This window comes from Neolamprologus brichardi, chromosome 6 (genome assembly GCF_056152115.1).
Source record: "Neolamprologus brichardi isolate AB-2024 chromosome 6, ASM5615211v1, whole genome shotgun sequence".
In the NCBI taxonomy this organism is placed as follows: domain Eukaryota; kingdom Metazoa; phylum Chordata; class Actinopteri; order Cichliformes; family Cichlidae; genus Neolamprologus; species Neolamprologus brichardi.
Window position 1 is genome coordinate 5,500,668 of NC_142109.1, and position 21,806 is coordinate 5,522,473.

The following is a 21,806-nucleotide window of genomic DNA, read 5'->3' on the forward strand; positions in this document are numbered from 1 at the left end:
ACAGTGAATTAACAGCTGAATGAAGTGGATGCTGTCTTTCAACCCCACCTCTTCCCCATCTGTCACAATACCACTCATACATGAGACCGCAAACAGGTCAGCCTTCAAAATAAAACGGTTAATAAACGAATTTGTCAGAGATTTAATTTGATCAAAGAGGGTCTTTTTTTCATGTTTCATTTCAGGATGCAAGAAGTCAACTTTTCCATTTATGTTTTTAAACGCATATTAACAGAAACAGTCGGGGTAAAACACAGATGTAAAAAAAAAGAAAAGAAAAGAAAAAAACTAATTTTTTTGCACAGGTTTGTGGACCTGAGATATCTGCAGATATCTTCCACTGTTATGTAGTTGAATCTTCGAGTGTTTTCTGTACGTCAAAGCTGAAAAAACTAGCTAGGAGACGAGTTTGGAAAGCATTACTATCATGTTATCATATGATGAGGTGAGCCACGAAGCCTTGATAGAGATATATTTACCCTTCAGCGGGAAAATGTGACCGCAATTACAGGTGACTTTATTTAACTAAAATGTGATACTTTTATTTTGAAGGCTGTGTGGCTTTCCTCCTCTGCTTAACGTAGTGTACTCTCTCTCTCTCTCGGGCTGATTTGACAGCTGAAAGCTCGCACTGTTGAAAAACCAACGAGTAGTTAACGGGTTGAATTTTGCATGTTGCATCCTGCCAAGGTAACCATAAACAAATTGAGGTTTAAACACACTTTGGAAACGGAAGTAAATTTATTCAAGGAACATTAGCAGGAGGAGAAAATAGAATGTGAATATAAAGTCCTCATAATTAAACCTGACATTATAACTATTATTAAGCGAGGTGTTAATGTGTATTCTGAATAATGTTTTTCTCAAAAAAAAAAGTGATGTGAGAAGTCAAACAAATTTAAGAAAAACAATAGTTTAAATAGCTGTGATAGATAAAGGAAGGCAACTGTGCTGTGCAAGCTCAGAGTTTTAAACGTGAGTCAAAACTGTCAAAAAGTCAAAAAGTGCGTTCATGTCAAAAACTTAGCAAAAACTGTTGCTAAAGTGCCATCTAGTGGTTGTAGATGAACATCACAAATGCTGTTTTTCTTGCGTGGTTGTATGGAGATGTGTTTTTGTCTTGCTTAATGGAAATATTTCAACATTTGCCGTCATCTTACAGCTTCCTGGAAACAGTATCTTTGGGCCAGGTATTGTTGATCTAATGCTTATAAACATTTAGTAGTATCTCTGAAAAAAATCTAGACTGGTTTCAAGCAGAGTATTACACAGAAAAAAGCCCTTTCGAGAGGTTTTAATGACAGGCTTTTAACTGTTTGGGGTAACTGAGGGCTCTCTCTGTATATATGATTGCCTTGGGGTCAATTTTTAAAAAGCACAACTTCTCCTTTCTTTGCATTGCAGATGATCTACAACTATATCTGCCTATACAAACCATGTTGCTTCATCACCTGCAAACTGTACACAATGCAGCAGCTTGTCTTTTGAGAGGAAAGAAACAGGATGATTACAACAGCATTGCACCATCACAAGACCCACCTCAAAACGCCATTTTTTATTTTAAGACTACAGTGATGCCAAAAAACTAGTTCATGCTTTTATTACTTCTAGGCTCAACTATTATAATTCCCTCATAGTACTCATAGGATGTACTAATGATCCAACATGCTTCAGCTGCTTCTGATTTTTGGGGTTTCTCTGTTTTCTTTGTGTTATTCTAAAGACTTACAATATAACTACTTACAATATAAAGTACATATATAAATAAAACTGCACCTACTGCACCCTACTACTGAACTTTTATAGCCATACACCCCGACTACATCAATAATGTCTATGAACCAACTGCTCATGTAGATTCTTAAATGTAGGCGTAAAAATGGGAGGTGAGAGAGTATTTTTAGTGGTGGCCTCTAATCTTTGGATCAACCTACCTTTTCACATAAGAGATGCCCACTCACTCAATTATTTTAAAACGCCTATAAAAACCTACTTATTCTTGTTGGTACAGTACATCCTGGCCTTTATTGTGCAAGCACGGTCTTGTTTTTTTCTATTGTTTTATTTGATGGCATTTTTTTAATTTATTAGAGTTCATGATTTATTGTGTATTTCAGGGCATGTTTATTGTTGATTTGTATTGTTACAAGCTGGAGAACTCAGGAGTGGATTATCACCCCACTACATGGATACTGGACTACCTCAATGACCGACCACAGTATGTGAGAAATCAGGGCTGTGTGTCGGACAGGGTCTTCTGCAGTACGGGGGCCCCACAGGGAACTGTTCTGGCTCTGTTCCTCTTCATCATCTACACTGCAGACTTCTCCCACAACTCCACCCAGTGCTTCCTGCAGAAGTTCTCTGTTGACTCTGCAATAGTCGGCCTCATCACTGATGGGGACGACAAGGAGTACAGAGGACTGACCCACGACTTTGTGGACTGGTGCCAGCAGAACTACCTCCAGATCAACACTAATAAAATAAAAGGCACAAACATCCTCCACTGCAACTGCTAAACATTCAAGGTATGGACATCGAGGCTGTGGACAGCTACAGGTACCTTGGTGTTTATCTGAACAATAAACTTGACTAGACTCATAATTCAGACGCCTTCTACAAAAAAGGGCAGAGCAGGCTGTACCTGCTGCAGAGACTCAGGTCTTTTGGAGTGAAGGGCCATTCCTTCTATGTCTCTGTGGTGGCCACAGCCACCTTTTACGGTGTGGTCTGCTGGGGTGGCAACATCTCTGCCGGGGACAGGAAGAAACTGAACAGGCTGATCTGGAGAGCCAGCTCTGTTCTAGGATGCCCTCTGGACCCAGTGGAGGTGGTGAGTGATAGAAGAATGGTTGCCAAGCTGTCATCCCTGTTAGACAACATCTCCCACCCCGTGGAGGAGACTCTGACAGCACTGAGCAGCTCCTTCAGTGGCTGCAGCACCCACGGTGTGGGACGGAGAGATTTCACAGGTCTTTCCTCCCCACTGCTGTCAGACTCCACAACAAAGACTTCAACTGATCAAACACACACATCCACACATGTGCAAGAACACTAAGTGCAATACTCTTTTTCTGACAACATTTTACTCAGTTGTATATGGTATTTATATTCTATTTCTATTCTATTAGATAGTATTTTATTCTATTAAATTCTATTACGTACAGTATTTTTATTCTCATTCTTTTGGAGATTATGTATCAGAATTTCAGGAGAGGGACCACACCTGCAAACACGCTCCTTCTGGCTGTCATCTATATAGGGTCCCCCAGTTCTGCAAGCTGTTCATTCTCGTTTACATGCCCCTCCCTCCCTCCTTTTTCTCCATTCTTTAACTTCTTCGCTTCTATTTAGTTCATGGGGATCTGCCAGGCCTGGGAGCCGTCGCCAGTCCCCTTCAAGGCCTTCCCCAAACCGCAGCTCAATTCATGTCAAAGCCATTCACCTTTACCTACTAAAACGCTGTCAAACCTAAAGATGAGGACGTGGCCCAGCTAGTGAAGTTATCTTATTCTATTCCTGTGTTTTTCTAATTTTTGCTATGTAACTTTGCACTGTCCACTTTCTGCTTTAACAAAACAAACTTCCCACGTGTGGGACTAATAAAGGTTTTATCTTATCTTATTATATCTTGTGTATATATTTTGTATTGCGTTCATGTGCATTACTTGTTGTTTTAAATCTTTAAAAAAGTAAATTTGAACTTGACTAGATGCATGTTTTTGGATTGTGATGAGGTGGGAGTGCCCATGCATACATTAGGACAGCATTTAGGATGCTGGGTTAGCATCACAATACCACATTTACAGACACATAACTTGAAGTTAACCGACAATAAACATGTATTTGCAGGTGGGTACTTGTATCACTCACACTGTGAGGACATAAATGTGTTTTATAGTATCAGGAGTGCACCAGGAGGGATAACAAGGTTTAATGTTGTTTTAAGATGAAGGTAACCATTAGACACATACTGCAGAAAACACCAGGAAGTGAATGTGAGTAAGTGTTATGTTGTGTAAACCAAGGGGAATGTAACTGCGCGTGTGAGTGCATGTCTTTAATTAATGAGGTTTATGGAATTCAATCTTTTATAGCAAAATGAAATTTGAGGTAGATTAATTTTAGCTTCCATATGTTCCGGACATGCTGGTCTGCATTTACTGAATGGTAAATGCCCAACAGAAGAGGAAGTTTTAAATAAAGCTCTTATTGTTCGCAGAATCTTCCTCTTTGTAGCCATTTCACAGCTTCTTCTCTGTTGCAACAGAGACTGCTTTTCAACACCCTTCACATGAATTTGTCTTATTGGTATTGGTATCTTTTCAGCTTAAGGTCTGTTGTTTGAAAGAAAAAAAGAACAAAACAGGAAGAAGGTGATGAGTGCAAAAATGAAGGGAGAGAGGCTGAGTAAGAAAAAAAAGAAGCAGCAAACGAAGGGGGAGGGAGGTGTGCAACAATTTCCTGTAGTTGCATGCTCTTCAGTGTCTCTCAGCCTTCCTCTCTGAGTCTGTTTCAGAGTGAAGAGCACAGACGAACCTGAGCGGAACAGGATGCAAGCTATCAAATGTGTGGTCGTGGGAGATGGGTATGCTATTATTTTACTAATTTTAACCAGTGTGTTATAAATTAAAGAGGCCTTCAAGCTTTGAATTACACAGTGGTCGCCCAGCTGACGCGTAAATGGGGATTGGCCCCAGGCTCTGAATTTCAGGGTAATCAGATAGAGCTGTCAAAGGTTGTCACATGGTAGGAGCAACAGTTTGACCCACTTCAGCGAGATTACTGTGCGGTTCAGCGTAAAAGTGTAAAAGAAACTTCTGTACTTGTGTTTTATGTCCAGTGTTAACATGTAGATCTTAAGGTGTGTATTTGACAGCGGTGATTCACACTGAGCGCGCTGGATGTGCCATGCAGGCCACAACATGCAGGAAAATGCTTTAAAGCAGCAGAACTCCTCTTCAAAGATGAAAATCCGATAGATGCCACAAAGATCATTTCAGAAAATACAAACAAAGTGGGAAAAAAGTGTGACTAAAAAAAGAAGAGGCAATAAAGAAGCAGAAGCTCAAATGTGTAAATAATTAACCTCATTGTGTTTTTGACATCTGAAAAGTTGTTGAATTTATTTGCCCTAAAGGGTGAAATGTGCTCGCGTAAGAAGTTTGGATGAGCCACCGTCTGCCATCAAATGCGTTTATCGTTGAAGGTGGGGCAAAATGGCTGGCTGTTAAAGTGAAGGAAATTGTAAAGCGGAAGTTCTACAGTTGTTTCTCAAAAAGTAGTTCAGTAAACATTTTAACACATGCAGTTCACCATCCAGAGGTAGCACACAGGTACTGCAGCGTGTGTGCAGAGCTTCCTGGTGTGTGACACTGATTTAAAAAAATGCAGAGAGAGAAGCCGTAACAGTGACGTGTGTAAATATTTGGAAAGGGAAACATGTGGTGTTGGCTCTATTTCATTTACCACGCTACATTTACATAAAACCCTTTTTTAAATTGAAAGCCTTTGATTGTCAGCTAATGAAAAAGACCTTGCATGAAAAATAACAGTTCAAGTGATTTAAACAAATCCAAAATACGATTTAAGTTTTGACTTTTAAAAAAAATTAATTGTGTGTTTTCTCAAATATTTTCTGTAGTGTTCAAATATACTTCAGCTTGAGAACTCTATGAAAGGAGCAATATATATATATATATATATATATATATATATATATATATATATATATATATATATATATATATATATATATGAGTTTATGAAGCACCTTCATTGTTTTGGTTACAGTGACAAGTGACCATTATTCAAAACACGTATCAATTAATGGCTGTCAACAGGAGACCAACGGTGGTCAGGTTTTATGTTAGCCATACTTTGATAATTTTTTTGTTTTGTTTAAATAACTTGTCTTGTTGTTTTTCTTAAGAAGCTGTTTTTAGTAGCTGCCAATCAAAAGCTTCCATTAAAAAGGTTTTATGTAATTTAAGTGTGCTAAAGTCAATAAAGACAGTTCACTAAAAAGAAGTGACAAAACGTGTAAAACAAACAAAAAAAAGCAATAGTAATAATAAGTAACAGTTTCTGACGTGAAAATACGCTGCTACAATAATCACTGCAGAGGTAAACAAGCTGAACTCTTTGTAGATCTTGTTTCATTACTTTACTTCGCTCCAGAGCTTGACCTAGATTTCAGTTCCACCTTTGTTACTTGTTTCTTTACAACTAGTGCAGTGTAAAAACTAGTACTGCAAATTTTATGATCCAGATACCAAGTAAATACAGGGTCAGTTCTGCGGATACCAATACTCGCACTTTTAACCTATAAGGAAAGCCTATATAGGTAAGTGCAGTGTATCACGACTTATGAGACATGCCATTATTAATTTGCAAATTCTGAAAACATTTGAATGATTTTTTTTTTTTTTTGCCTGTCCCGTTTGGTTCTTTTGCCATCAGAATTATTGTCTAAAGGCGAAGAAAGATGCCCAACAGATTTACTTTACCAAATTGACCATCCCAGCCTTGCCGTAATGGTCTATTTGATTCACCTTTTATTGTTTATTTTATTTATTTTTTTATTTTCACTTGCTAGATTCGGGACAGACTTGAATGAGGAAAAGAAAAGGGAGAAAGGAAGAGAGGGAAAAACAGCGGAGAAGAGGGACGGGGATAAAGGGCAAAAAAAACAAAAACCAACTAAATAAGCAGACAAAAAAAATACATACATTTGAATGATTTTTACTTTCCACAATAATTAGAAAAAACAACAAAACACACCTTTTAGTTTCTCGTGAATTTTCAAACTGGGTTTTTTGGAGACCCAGAATTTACTGTTCATGTCTCAAAAGCACGTTGGGTCAGCTTCTGTTATTAAATATTCTATAGGGTACAAATAAAATAGACTTGCAGTCAACACAAAAAGGTTTAGACCTTTTTTAATAGGTTGTTTAAGGAATATTATGTCATGTGCAAAAGAAATAATTTATTTAACAGATTCAGTGGACTACAGACTGAACTTAAAGCACTTAATCAATCTGATACCAATATCTGTGTCGGTATCAATATTTGGAGTAATTCGTTCACCTCTATTAAAAACACAACACTAAGACAAAGGCAGTCGGTTCACTTCAGTGGGTTACACAAGCAGGAGGAAGAGCTTGGAGATGTGCCCAGTTTTACACCTGTGGCCACATGAATAAAATGAAATATTGTGAAAAGGTTTTAAAAATGTTGCCTTTTAAAATATTTGAAAACTACATTGCAAATAACCCAGCCAGCCCTTTTGAAAGTCTGTATCGTTTCATGTGACAGCCAGAAAGCTAATGATGGTGGTAATTTCCTCATTTATTTCTCATTTTTAATCACCTCTGCTAGGCGCTAACAGTGTATATATAGATACATACACACAGTAGTTAAGCTTAACTGCTGATGGAGAAGAGGAAGTCGGTTTCATGTTGTAGGGAAGTCTGCTGCAAGAGTCGTGGTATTTACAGTTTAACAGTACAAGCATTTAAAAGGCTTTTATAATCTTCCTTGGCTCAACAATAACTGGCAAATCTTCATGTGACATTATAGCATAAAAGTATAAAAACAGTGCTCTAAAATTTCAGCAAAAAGTAAAATAACTTTATGAAATAAGAAATTTGCAAGCTGTCTTGACACTTGTGGTGATCTTTGGCATAAGCAGAGAATTTGGAGCTAAGGATGCAATCAGAGCTCGTCATCTGTGTTGCAAAATCCATATTCTTTAACCCATTTTACTCCACAAATAAGAGTTTTAAATAAGAAATAATTATTTGAATTTAATAATAAATAATTTCAAATAAGAACAACAGAAGGAATGTGAATGATTTAAGCGTGTGGTTTAATTAGCAGCCAAGTTAATGAACATCCTACAGTCTGATGACTGACTCATTAAAACCTTACAAAGCAAACAGGTGACTTTAAAGGCAAATGGGGCAGCGGGTTATAAATGTTAAATTAAATATAACACTAGAAAGAAAATAAATTTGGAGAGCCACACCACAGCTATTTGTATTGTACATAATTTGACAGGTTTTCAAGGTAGTCCTTGAAAAGTAGAGATGACGGCAGCTAACTTGCTGTTTTTCAAAGAAAGCATCATTAATGTGCCTGAACTGAACTGAAGTTTCTGTCTATTGTGTTTCTTATAGCGAAGCCGCTTTTTCTCAGAAAAAGCTAGCATTCTGTTGCTATCTGCTGGCAGGTCAGTTAAGGACAGAAACACGTCCCTGTGCAAGTGTATATAAACATTTCTGAAACTTACATGGGTGTATAAGCAGTAGCTGGTTGTGGTGGTTGAAGCTGACCTCTGTCAGGAAATTGTCTGCTGCTGCTGTTTTCATGCCTGAAGTCAAAATGTCGGATGTTAGAAAGTGGCTCGTGGTGCTGTCACATTCCTAAAACTCAGAGAAAGGTAATTTACCACTGGTTGCTGCACATACAACATTTTTAAGGACTTGTGAGCATCCCGATGAAGGTGGAAGCCCAGATTTGTACTTCTTGTTATATTAGACAGTTTCTTGCATGTCTTCTATCCTGTCTTCCTTCTTTCACCACAACCGGTCGCAGCAGATGGCCCCGCCCCTCCCTGAGCCTGGTTCTGCTGGAGGTTTCTTCCTGTTAAAAGGGAGTTTTTCCTTCCCACTGTCACCAAAGTGCTTGTTCATAGGGGGTCACATGATTGCTGGGTTTTTCTCTGTATGTATTATTGTAGGATCTACCTTACAATATAAAGCACCTTGAAGCGACTGTTGTTGTGATTTCATGCTGTATAAATAAAATTGAATTTAATTGACTTCTCCTGCTAAAGTGAGTGCTGAGTTAGCAGTTATATGACAACTAAAGCACAACAGTTATACAGCTACAGACATAATTTGTAAAATAAAGTAAACCTAATGAGTAACAAAAAAGTCAAGCCCCCTTTGAGAAATTAAAGTTTACTCAGTTTTATTTGTTCTTACATGCAGCTGTTAGAGCTATGCAGCTAGCTAACTGACACCATTTGGCCTCAATCTGGTTGAAACCATTCATCACCATTTATTCACCTTTTATTCTTTTTAGACGGGACCAAAACAAATGAAATGTCACAATAGGTTAAAACGATAGGATAAAACATGTTCATGGAAAAGCAGATTATGAAGCAGACAGAGAGAGATGTGAGGCAGAAATCTTTTTTCTTTCCTTTTTTTCTGAAAGCTCGGTGTGGCCAGTTCCTGTTTTCAGCTCAAACCGATGCTTCTGAAACAGCGCGGTTCCTTTTTGACTCACACACGACCACAAAGCACACGCATGTAATGCTATACTTATGAGAGCTTTTAATGGCATTATTTAATGTGTGACCCACATCCCTGACTCAACCTCTACATTCGACCTAAACTCTGTTGTAACCTTAACAGTGAGACTAAATCTTAAACCCACACGAGCCTTTGGAAAAAGTTACAAACTGACAACATTTCATCAGACTCGACCTCTAAAACTCAGACTTGTCCCCACAAAGACAGAAATGCTCACAGGCACTCTGACGCTTATCTGCGTTGCTCATATCACTACTGAGTCATCTCGTCAGCAGGGCTGGTCTTTTTTAAAATGCTAACTTTTGGAATGACTGTCATTTCGTAGTTTCTGTGTCATGCATTTTTTTTCTAGTCAGAACATATTTGGATTTTATAATTAATAAAAAATTTAATTCACCAGCCACAAAGTATAAAAGTTTGTTGTTGTTGTTGTTATTAATGTTGGTGCTGAAAAACACTAAAATATATACTCAGTACACTTGTACTATAACACTAAGCAGCCATGAAAGTAAAGAAACGTGCTAACAAGTGCACCCACAGATCCCTCAATGGAAGCGTCAGTTGATAATAATGATGTGTCATCCCTTCTATTTTTTAGTATAACTACTTTGAATTATATACAATATAATAATAATACTTAAAAGAATTAAATATGAAAACCAAAAATTATTTTGTATATGAGAAATATGCCAACATTTTTATTTGATTTACATATTAAACATAAAAAGGTTTTTGGGGGGAGAGAATGGGGGAAGCTCAATTTCTTCTGGATACTACTTCAAAGTTCCACAAAATTATTAATCTTATTGTGGGATTTTAAAATATTTCTATTGTGTTAATGTGGTTTGAGTAAAAGGTGGGAGTATGTGAGAGTTTCGAGCAAAACCATCGAGAAGACCAGTACAAACCTGCTTTATTTGATAAACGCTTGTACGTCACAAATGTCTTTTAAAGCACAGAGTCACAGGCAGACTGAGAAAAAAGGACGAGCTGATGGTTTCCTTGCAGACTGAAAAAAAAGAAGGTTATTTATCAATAAGTGTGATAAAGACTGATCCAATCAGGGGTTTTAATCTCCGTCTGTCAGATAAGAGACTACAGAATTCTGTTTGATGAAACAAAAAGGCTGAAGCCACTCCTCCTAGCTTATGGCCAATCAGAAGAATCCAGAGTGTAATCAACATGAAATATGAGTGCTGCAGTAAAACCAGGCCTCGAGTTCTGTGTGCTGCTGTTGAAAATGCTGGCAGCAAATCTGTGGAAACTAAATAAGAAGCAGGCTAGTTGATACTTGCTGGATCACCTTGCAGGCAGCCATGCAGTTTCATCACTGTGGATGTTGGGACAAGCTGAACACAGATCACTGAATTTCTGCAAATTAGAAACACAAAAACACTGTTTACAGGTGTCAGCGTGCCCATGAAATCTGTATTTGTTGAATGTGTTGTTTTTGACCGTGACAGTATTTTCGAACAATGACGTCAACAAAGGAACTGGGGGAGTTGCTCACAGAGTAAATATAATGCACTTCCAGAGAACAACTTTAAACATGGAGTGTGACTGATGTGTATAGGCGTGCATATTGCATCATCTCCTGTCAGTACTATATATATATATATATATATATATATATATATTTTCTTCTATATATAGTGTAGCAACATTTACTGTCTCTTGTGTTTTTTTGGTCATTGTCTATGTCTGTTTCCTGACGTTGCTCTGTCTTTTTACTTGTGTTATACAGAGCTGTGGGTAAAACATGTCTTCTCATCAGTTACACAACCAATGCCTTCCCCGGAGAGTACATTCCTACTGTGTGAGTACTACAAACAAACATCTACACACACAGAAATACAGACATAAACACTTTCGCGGTCTCTCTGTGAGGCACCTACAGGTACATGCGCGTGTCTTCATTGTACACATAATCAGTTGTGCACTGTGTCCTTACACACGGACAAATATTATAGAGAAGATGCGCACATGTGGTGCAGTCCATCTGGAGATGTCTGACTGTAACACAGGCAGGTTTGGGCTGGCAGCAGCCTGCAGGTTATTAAAACATATTTGTGGTTCAAAGCGTGTTTGATCAAAAGTCAGCTGCTTTCTGCACACGGTGAAAGAAAAGAGGAAAGAAGCGAGATGGGCTTTTCTTTTTTTTAAAACAATAAATATCGCTGTGCACGTGAGGTCCTGACAGCGCAAGTCAAGTACTAGAGTGTTGTATGCCCATGCAACACAATAGTTTCGCTACATTTTGAATGGAAATTTGAACAGCTTAATGTAAAATTCAGTTAAATATAAATCTAATATGTGATGCATTGTTTTTATATAAACTAACCTTCTCCATAGTAAATGTTTAAAAAAGATAACAATATTACTCAATTAGCAACTGTTTTCAAATCCAATCTGATCCATTTTCCTTTATACATTTATTCATTTGTATTTATTTATTGACAATTTCTTGTTTATTGTAAATATTCTTGAGGTTTGGGCAATTGGTTTAAAACACTATACAACCTTTTTGGCCATTTTTAGCCATTAAGTCTCATTAATCACTTTGCTTGTTGTTTCTACAGTTTTATAAACCAAAATTAAAAAGTTTAATTGGCAAATTAATAATTAGCACAATCTATAATGTAAACAGTCAGAAATTTAAGCCCACCTCGGAATATGCAGGACTTATCTTACTTAGAATATTGAAAGAAATATTGAAAGAAATAAAATGAATATTTCTACAATGCAGTATCAGAACTTTTACTTCAGCAAACATATTTATTCTTCTTCCACCAGTGGGTGCTGGTGTCTACTTCAAACTTTCACATAAAATAAAAAAAAAATAAAACCATATAAAGGAACACAGTCCATAAATATTACATGTAAGCCATATTAGAATGATGGCAATAAAAGATCTAGGGAAGCATAATAAATGGTTATTAGACAGGTTATAATAAACCTCAGATCTTCAGTGATGTAATGCTGCACTCTGCAACATGAAGGACCAGAACTTCATAAAAATGACTATGAGTCATCACATTTACTTCTTCAGGTGCAACTATTTAGCAATATGTGAACCCACGTATGTTAAACTGGAAGCCCAGAAATATAAACACTGATAAATTAAACTGTTATGCTTCTTTGTGACCACACGAGGGCAGCCCTGCCTTATTATGTGTTATTGTCGTGTTGAGGCTGTGTGCAGGCAGTAGTGATGGCAAAGAGGACCCAGAAAGTAAACTCAAACTCAGTTTTATTGCGAGATGGCAAACAGAGAACTGGCAAAACTGAGAATACAAAAACTAAACTGAAAATAACAACAACCTGAACTGGCAGACGGACAGATAGAAAACACAGCATGAAATGAGGGTAGATCGCGACAAAAAAAACACACACAGAGAACCCAAACTAAGAATAATCCTATAAGCCATTAGGCAAAGCTAGAATATAATGAAATAAACAAAATCAAAGAGCCAAAAACACAAAACACTGGGTCGACAACCCAGGCACCCTAACAGTTATGCTCTTATACTAGACATGGTTAATATGACTTGTGTGTCAAACTAACCAAAGTAATGTTGTTGGTTGATGTTTTCATGAACAGTGATATTTCAAGTATGGTTGTAGTTTTTTCCCCCATTACAGGAGTTTCACTGGTTAAACAATCAGTGAACTGAAGAATTGTTTAATTAATAAATAACCAATGAAATGAAAGGCTGCCTAAGACTGGTTGACCAATCGTTGACCTTCTCTTCTCTCCCCGCAGATTCGACAATTATTCAGCTAATGTGATGGTGGACAGCAAGCCGGTCAACCTGGGCCTCTGGGATACAGCTGGACAGGAAGATTATGACAGGCTCCGCCCACTGTCCTACCCACAGACGGTACAGAATCACACATACAAAGCACTCGTACAGCTCATTAGAACAAGGGGGTTTTAACATTATGTGTTATACACAATGTGTATCATATGTACCACTTACTTTCATGCTTTTAGCCATGAGATAACTACGATAAACACACAACATGTGGTAGAGTAGCTGAAGTAGTTGTTTTACATTTAACCTGATCTTCTCCACAGTAGAAACGAAACATAATTTTGTCCTTTCGAAATAAATATTTCAAGTCAGCACTTTGTCTTAAAAGTTATGATGAAATGAAACTGCATTCTCAAGGACATTTCAAAAAAACTAGACCATTTTTATTAGTTTCTTTATTAGTTATCATTAGTTATTAGTTAAGTTTATGACTTTATGACTTGCAGTTTAGTTTTGCAAGTTTCTGTTTATTTGTGTTTAGGCACCATGACTAATTGATCAGTTTTATATAGACCTTCTGTCAGTATTACAAAACATGCCAAAAGTGATGAGTGCTGCTCAGTCTGATATCTCCCCAGATGTCTGAAAAGAAGAAACAGTAGAAAAATCAAGAAAATACATGGAAAACATGTTGTTTATTGTAAATATAAATGTTAGAAATGTTATAATAAATATAAACGAATGCAATGCAAAGATATGCTTCCTTCCAGATGTAATGTGGAAAGCATTTCAATTTTGTGAGAACTCAACTTTTAGAGCTTGGCAAGAAGTAATGGACATAAAGTTACAGAGACAGAACTTATATAACATGTCAGCTAATTAAAACTGCAGCAGCTATTCTAATTCTTTGTCTCCTTGTCTCTCCATCCAGGATGTTTTCCTAATCTGCTTCTCCCTGGTTAGCCCGGCATCCTATGAGAACGTCAGAGCTAAGGTGAGTTTGGCCTGTCTCTCAGCTGCAAAGGAACAAAATGTAAAAAGGAACAAAAGGAACAGAAATATGCAAATTTCTAATTGTGTTTTATTAAAACTTCCACAGTTGGTTAAATATTAGCATGGTAAGACGCTGAAAATAAAGTGACTGAAAGAAACAGCAGTAGATCTCATCAGGTAATACCCATAAACTCCATGGAAACAGCTGCCTTGTGAGCAAGCTACTCCACAACACAGATTTACCAGTCAAAGCCTACAACAATCACTGGCTTGGGGTTTACCTGAGAAAATAAGAGGAAGGAGAAAAATAGTAATTTATTATAGAGAAAAATAATAGGTACTTGGATAAAGAAATGGAGGAAAAGCCCAAACAGATCTGAAAATAAATATGAATGAATGATTGATGCTGTAGGTGAAAGTTGGATGATGTATTTCTCTCATTTCATAGCTACAGCATATCATTTGTTTTTTGTGTTAAGCCTTCATCCACCTTTCTGTAACACCTGGCATCAGAGCTTCATCTCCCTCCACCTTTGATTCTGTTTTTCGCCTCTAACACGTTCCTTGATTTTGCGTGTTCCCCTTTCTTGCCTCTTATTTAGTTTTCCTTTACTCTGTATTCTGCCAGTGGTACCCTGAGGTCCGTCACCACTGCCCCTCCACGCCCATCATCCTGGTAGGCACTAAGCTGGATCTGAGGGATGAAAAGGATACCATTGAGAAACTGAAGGACAAGAAGCTGGCGCCTATCACCTATCCACAAGGCCTAGCTCTGGCTAAGGAGATAGGTCAGTCACTTTTACTGTGTTTGCTTGAAAAGCACTTTAAGATTTGAAGCTCTCCTCACCAGTGATGATATGAAACTAGCAGATGAAGATGCTAGAGAACTTTGTAGCCTGACTGCCTCTGCAAATTTTTGTTATTCCCCTCATTTCCTGGCATCACAGTAAAAGTATAGTACCTTTAGTTGACTATAGTGTTCTTTGAAAGTTGAACTTATTCTTCTCCACAACCAGCAAACCTTTCTTCTCTTACTTTGTCTTTGTAGTTCTTTCTCTTCTTTTATTAACGTATATGTGTCTTCGCATGTATAGATGCAGTCAAATACCTGGAGTGCTCAGCCTTGACCCAGCGTGGTCTGAAGACTGTGTTTGATGAGGCCATTCGTGCCGTCCTCTGCCCTCAGCCCGCCAAGGTCAAGAAGAAGCCCTGCTCGCTGCTGTAAACGGTACGACTGAATAAAACACAGAGGAAGAGGAGGAAGAGAGATTAGACGTTTGAGAGACGAGAGAAACAATGTTAACTCGTTCATTAAATGAACACATAAAGTAGAGCAGAGGTTCGAGGGCTTATTTTCTTTTCCTTGATCATAAGTCTGAAGCTATTCAATCAAGCTTTTTATTTGTCACATGCAATGTTTACATCTGCAGTGAAATTGGACCCCCCGACCATACATACATATCAGCTCCAGCCTTGAGACCACAGCTGACACCGATATGATGGTGGTTTTCCTTTAGTGCGAACAACTGCATGTCAATTTGACAGTTGGTCTGACAGTCCGTCACTGGTCTCTCAGACTTCCGTTGGAGAGCTTCTCTGAGATGTTATCAATCTTGTGCTCAGAGAGCATAGTCTGAGTGCTCACGACCGCCCTGAGCTTCTCCAAGATCTTATCCGTGCTGCGTTCAATGAGCCCATTTTGAGAAGTCACGACCCATCCCATCATTTCCATCATAGCGGGCAGCCTTGTGGGGTTTTGAAAAGCCGATTCCGCTTTCTTTGATAAGCCAGGACCAAGCCAACTCCGAACAGCAAGAACCCTGTTATCATGGTTCCGAAAAGGTAGATGTCTTCAATGTCCTCGATTGACATTCCCGCCAGGCACACGACCCTCCAGTTCCTCCACCCGTCCATCGTGTATCCGGAAGGGAGCGTCCCTCTAGGACACTCGGACTTACTCAAGCCCAGGCTTCTCGTTGAGAAGAGGGTGTCAATTGCAATCAGGGACCAGTTGTTCAAATCCATAATTCCTCTTTTAGGTTGTAACAGACCGTGAGAGTCTTCCAGGGCAAAAGTAGAAAAGTAGACGAGACTAGACAAGGACATTGAGAAGCCAAGCAGGAAAGATAAGGAAGAGGGAGAGGAGAAAAGTGCGACTGCCTTCGTCCAGAGCCAAACGAGAAAGGAAATTGTAGACACTTATCACTAAGAGGTGATTCAGAAGTTTGTTCTTGCACATATACTGGACAGAAACATTAAAGAGAAAAGAAAAGACATAAATGAACACAACACAAGACAGAAAAGTTTCACATGCTTTGTATTCAATTTCATTTTTTTGCAGAGGAAAAATAAATTTGTCCTAAATATTGTTGGAGTAATTTTGTTCCACAGGCATCAATTTAACCCCATGATTTATGTGACCTTTGTTTTAGATTCTCACAGGAGCACAGAAGAAGAGAAAAAGGACTGCAGACCCTGAAGAATATATGCAAATTCTGCCATGTCTCTAATGTATATCTACAACTTTAAACAAAACAAAAAACAAAACAATGTATGGTGTGCAGGTTTGCTATTGTTTTAGAAATGCCAACGAGCTCTTAAGTCCAAATCCAGATGCTGCAGCAGACAGGATTTCTTTGTAAAATATACCAGTTTAGAGATTATAGATTTACCCTTTGAGTTTAAGTGTAAGTCTGAGAGCAGCATCCTGCCTTCATCTAAAGTACTGCCAACAATATATATGTGTTTTGTAAAACCTAAAATAAAAATAACTTTTGTAACTGAAATAAACACAGTGTTTCAGTATGATTTGTTCACTGTGTGCTGTTTTGAGGGTGATGAATGTAAGGAGCAGAAATGGTCGTTTGTGAGGAAGCAAGCAACAAGCAAACTTGTGTCTGAATAAGATTTATTAACAAATGTATTATTTGTTGTGCTATTAAAATAAAAATAAAACATTTGATTGCACAAAAGATTTACATTATTTCTCCACAACATGCGACCTTTTGGATTGAATGCCTATACTCAATTATGGGGGATATAAAATTCTCATTTTGATACAGCTGCTGATATTGCCTATACTCTGTCCTTATTTACATATTGTGGAGAACAGCATCTTTTTCTGGTGGTGAGTTGAAAATGTTCAGACTCAAACAACACTTTCAGTTTTGCAGTTTAATGTTCGACCAGCATTTTTGCCAATACACCTTCATGTTTCAATCATTTTAGTAATCCTGTAGATATCAACAGTTAATCATGTCACATGGTGCTCAAGTCTTCAGCTGTGATTTTATTTGTCATTTAATTAATGCAGTTTAATGTCTTATAATATAGATAGCTACACAGGCATACAGAGAGATTGTTTACTTTATTAATCCCCAGTGCGACTGAAGATCAAACTGAATATAAAGCATTTAAAAGAAGCTCAATCTTAAACTCATAAAAGAACAGTAATGTTAGTCCATATAAAACTGATGTGGAATATTTTCCTCTTGAATTATTAGGTTAACTTTGATATTTTGTGGTTAGTTTGCCAGGATGATGACTTTCATCCTCTCTGCCTTTCTGAAAGACTCTCCATATGCCGCTGTTCTAGTGGATACTGTAAAAATAAATAAGCAATAATATATGATAATAAATTATCATTAAACTCTTAACTATACAGTAGTAGTAAAAAATATTTTACTACTTTCCAAATATCAACGAAAGTATAGGCATTCATGTAATAATAATAATAATAATAATAATAATAATAATAATAATAATGAACATGAATTATGTTTCATTCACAGAATATTTTCTCTTGCCAGTTAGTATTGTATTGTAGTGGTATTGTAATTTTCAGGAGACTGACAGTAACAGAAATTAATATTGGGTCATTCCATAGACAAGAAATCAACATGGACGTGGACCGCCACACTGCAAAACATTTGGTAATTTTTTCTGAATGGTTAATAGCTATGACCCTATTAAGGATACACAGAAGACAATGGACAAATGGACAAAATAAAACATGTAGAATACTTTTCAAATTCTTTTTGGTGTTTGCTCAAATACGGGACTTTAAATAAGTTTTTTTAATAATATAATTTAGCAATACCTAGAATTTTTTTGTGGTACATTTCCCTGAACACAGATCCTGATTTAATTTCATGGTTGGGAGGACCAGGAAAAATTCTAAAAATTGTTTGAGTTGAGACAAAATGACCCTATTAGCAAATCACCATCGGTTTAAGAAAGGACACAAAAGAAATTCAGTTAACATACAAAATCTGATATGAAAGAGGCAATATAAATAAACTACTGTAAAACAATAACATTTTGTTGAGATTGAGTCCATTTGAATATAACAGTTTAATGTGACAGACAAGCACATCTATGTAATACCACAACAGTATATGTTGGTGTGTGTGTGGGTCTGTGTGTTCAAGACATGTTTGCAGTTGGAAGTGTAGATTCCTTTTGTGAACAGAAGACAGTTCTTAGATAACTCATAGTGCGTGTTACCCCAGACTCACGCTTCTCCATGTCACAATCTGATAGATGAGTCTGCTTTTGGCAGTTACCAGGAAAATGGTACTTGTTTGACTGCATTGTGCAAAGTGTAAAGTTTGGTGGAGCGGGGATCATGACGTGGGGTTGTTTTTGTGAAGTTGGGCTCCAGCTTGAGTCCTGACCTCCGCCCGTCAGAACACTTTTGGGATGAATTAGAGCAGAGAAGTTAAGCTCATCCATCATCAGTGTCTGACCTCAAAAATATGTTTCTGGAACGGTGTTCTGCATGCGGTGTTCCTGAGTTCACTGATGTTATGGTGTGTAAAATTTTCACCACTGGATGTCAGTAGATTGCAGATTGTGGTTAACTTAGTTCTGTTTTTTTATACCCATCCCAATCATCCTAGCTATGTTGTTAGAATGTTAGATAGGAAGCACTTAAGCACAGAAAGAAATTGCTTATCTTGTATAGAGTGCTTTGAGTAGAAAAGTGCAATAGTAGGCCATTTACCATAATGTCTCAGACCCCTACTGTGTTTACAAATCAAGTAATTCTGTGAAATGATTGATTGATGACTGTCCTTCTCTGATCCCCACAATGCCTCACAACTACTTAACTAATGTGATGGTGCATAGGCAGCCAGTCAGCCTGGGCCTCTGAACACACAGTTGCTCAAGAAAATCCTAGCAGGGTCAACCCATTGTCTTTCCCACAGATGGTATACTTGCGGTTCCAAAAAGTTAAACTTTAACATTAGTCTGCAAGCCTAAAATTCTATTTGTGACCTTGGAAATAGCTTAATAAAAATCAAATCACATAGAGCACTTGTATCATATCACACACACACACACACACACACACACACACACACACGCACAAAGGAATGAAATTCATCTCTTTGTGAATGAAATGTTTTTTTTTTATATGATTTGTTAATAAGTGTTATGTTTTTTTAATTTTTTGAAATATGTATGGCTAAAAATCTTTTGATCAGGTAACAAATTTACAGTTATTTCTACAGTTCTTGCAAACAGCAGCAGTTGCTGTTGTGTGCTGAAAGCTCATAAATGCTTATCATGTTTACTGTTTCTTTGCGATCATGAAGATGTGTGGCTTTCAGCAAAGATACAACTTTAGTTATTTTGTGAGGTTTTGCCAGAATGATCAGAGGTTTTTTTTAATCATGCGAAGGACAACATAATTTTCTTCATTATTGACCCAGATCCTAACCCCAAGTTGCTCTTCGATGTATCAATTGAAGCATGAATGTGTGTGCGAATGTTAAATAGAATGCACTTCAGAATAGGAGAAAGTGCTTGTATGAATATGTGAATGGGGCATGTTATATAAAGCGCTTTGAGTGCTCTTGGAGAGTAGAAAAGCACTATATAACAGTCAGGCCATTTACCATTTATCATCTGAGTCTATGATGTTGACATCAGTGAAGAGATATCTATCTATCAATCCATCCATCTACAGATCATTTTTAGTCATCATACTGAAACCAGGGAGATGACACTGGGGTTTCAACCACATTAACTGGGGTGAAGTACAGGATATATCCAGAGAATCAAGAGTACTTTTTTACAATCTATCCCAGCAACTAGCATTGTGGTTTTAGTCAGTCCATGTCTTTTTGAATGTTACTGTGCTGCATGCATGCATCACTCTTTTCTGCAGGCTGTAGATTCATATACATGTTTGCTTGTGGCTTGTATCAGGATTCTTCTTTTCGGTCAGAAACCTTAGGCAGGGAAATACAAGAGAAAACAGGTCTAAATAGTCAGATGCCAGTCAGCCTAAACGAAGGGTTTTGAAGTGTAAGATTTAGCATTGTGTCATAATGAGGAAAATTGCAGTCTGTGTAAGTTTCAGACCACTACAAATCCTAGTGCAAAAACCATCTTTTTATTTCTACTCAAAAATCACTTTTATGCGATTAAAAATTTAAGAGTGTTTAGTATTTTCTGTGATTTAGAAATATTTGTAAATGATCACGGTAACCATAGCCCTTATTTGGGTGCTCATGCCATTGCCCACATGAGCACCTAAGTTTCTCAATAAGATATAAGAGTCTCCAGGTGGAGCAACCTCAAGCAGCCCACTCAGGGACTCCAAGACAGCCGGGTACTCTGAACTGTCATTCGGCACATAGATACAGACAACTGTCAGGACGCGTTTCTTGAACCAAAAGCACAGGACCTGTTCCTCTCTCCCACTGGGAAAAACTCCAACGCACAGACAGCAAGATACCCACCCCGGCCACTGTGCTTTGGCCTTTTCTCCATCACACTGTTTCAAGGCATGGAGTGAAATCACAACATTACATGCAATCCTGGCCTCCCTTATGAGAAACTGCCCAAACTGGCTAAGCTTGGAAATCTGCCAGTCTTCTCTTCTATCATCAAGGCCTTTCTGTTCCACCTTGAAGTCAGCCCATCATGAAGCTTAGAGAGGATTTTTTGATTCTCATTATAGTCATTAAGAACCTGTAGACCCTTAATCTGGCTTTCGGCAGCTTCACAGCTACGCTGGAAGTCTACAAACACTTAAGTTCTAAACTGTCCTTGGAGCCAATTCTAGGCCATGCACTAAGTTTATCTCTAAAGGCTTTGACAATAAGAAAATAGTTTTCAAATCTCTCATTTAAAACTTCCCATGGTGCTTTATAAGCAGCCTCAGTGCCTAACAGGAAATAGTTTTCAACAGCCTTCTTAGCTGGTCAACTAATGTACTTGCACAAATAGTAGATTTTCTCAGAGGCTGGTGTGTTTTTCTTTTGATCAAAGTTTGAAAGGCAGCTTTCCAGTTCTTATACTTTGGTGGGTCACCCCTGAATGTTGTTGGCTTTGGCATAGGAAGACGACTAGCACTAACAGAATCTGCTAATGCCATGGCAAGTGCTGCAATGCTACCGTCATGCTGTGGCTGTATATTAGCTTGTTGTGGTGAACATCTGTCACATATGTAACTCTGGTGAGTTACATATGTGACTTGTGTGATGACTTGAGTCTCCTTCCTTTTCCCTTTCAGATTTTCATGCAAGTAGTAACTGCTTAATTTCTTCTCCTGAATCTTCCTCTTCCTCTTGCTTTTACACTTGCATGGATGCAACATGGCCTACACATAAATTTACATTTCTGAGAAAAAGTGGTTCTGGGATAGAAACAAATCACACCACACATATTTCTTGCAGAGCTGATTGTTTATTTTTTTTTCTTGAAATCTTATTTAATTGAA

At 37.7% G+C, this 21,806-nt stretch overlaps 1 protein-coding gene across 1 annotated transcript; it reads left to right on the top strand.

Moving 5' to 3' along the window:
- Positions 1 to 4,452: 4,452 nt before the first annotated feature.
- rac2 (Rac family small GTPase 2) lies at positions 4,453 to 17,043 on the top strand. Its single transcript, XM_087841533.1, has 7 exons — positions 4,453 to 4,588; positions 11,068 to 11,139; positions 13,087 to 13,204; positions 14,010 to 14,072; positions 14,700 to 14,859; positions 15,166 to 15,299; positions 16,504 to 17,043. The coding sequence occupies exons 1-6, from the start codon at positions 4,554 to 4,556 to the stop codon at positions 15,294 to 15,296; spliced, it is 579 nt and encodes a 192-aa protein (XP_087697659.1). The 5' UTR covers positions 4,453 to 4,553; the 3' UTR covers positions 15,297 to 15,299; positions 16,504 to 17,043.
- Positions 17,044 to 21,806: the final 4,763 nt, after the last annotated feature.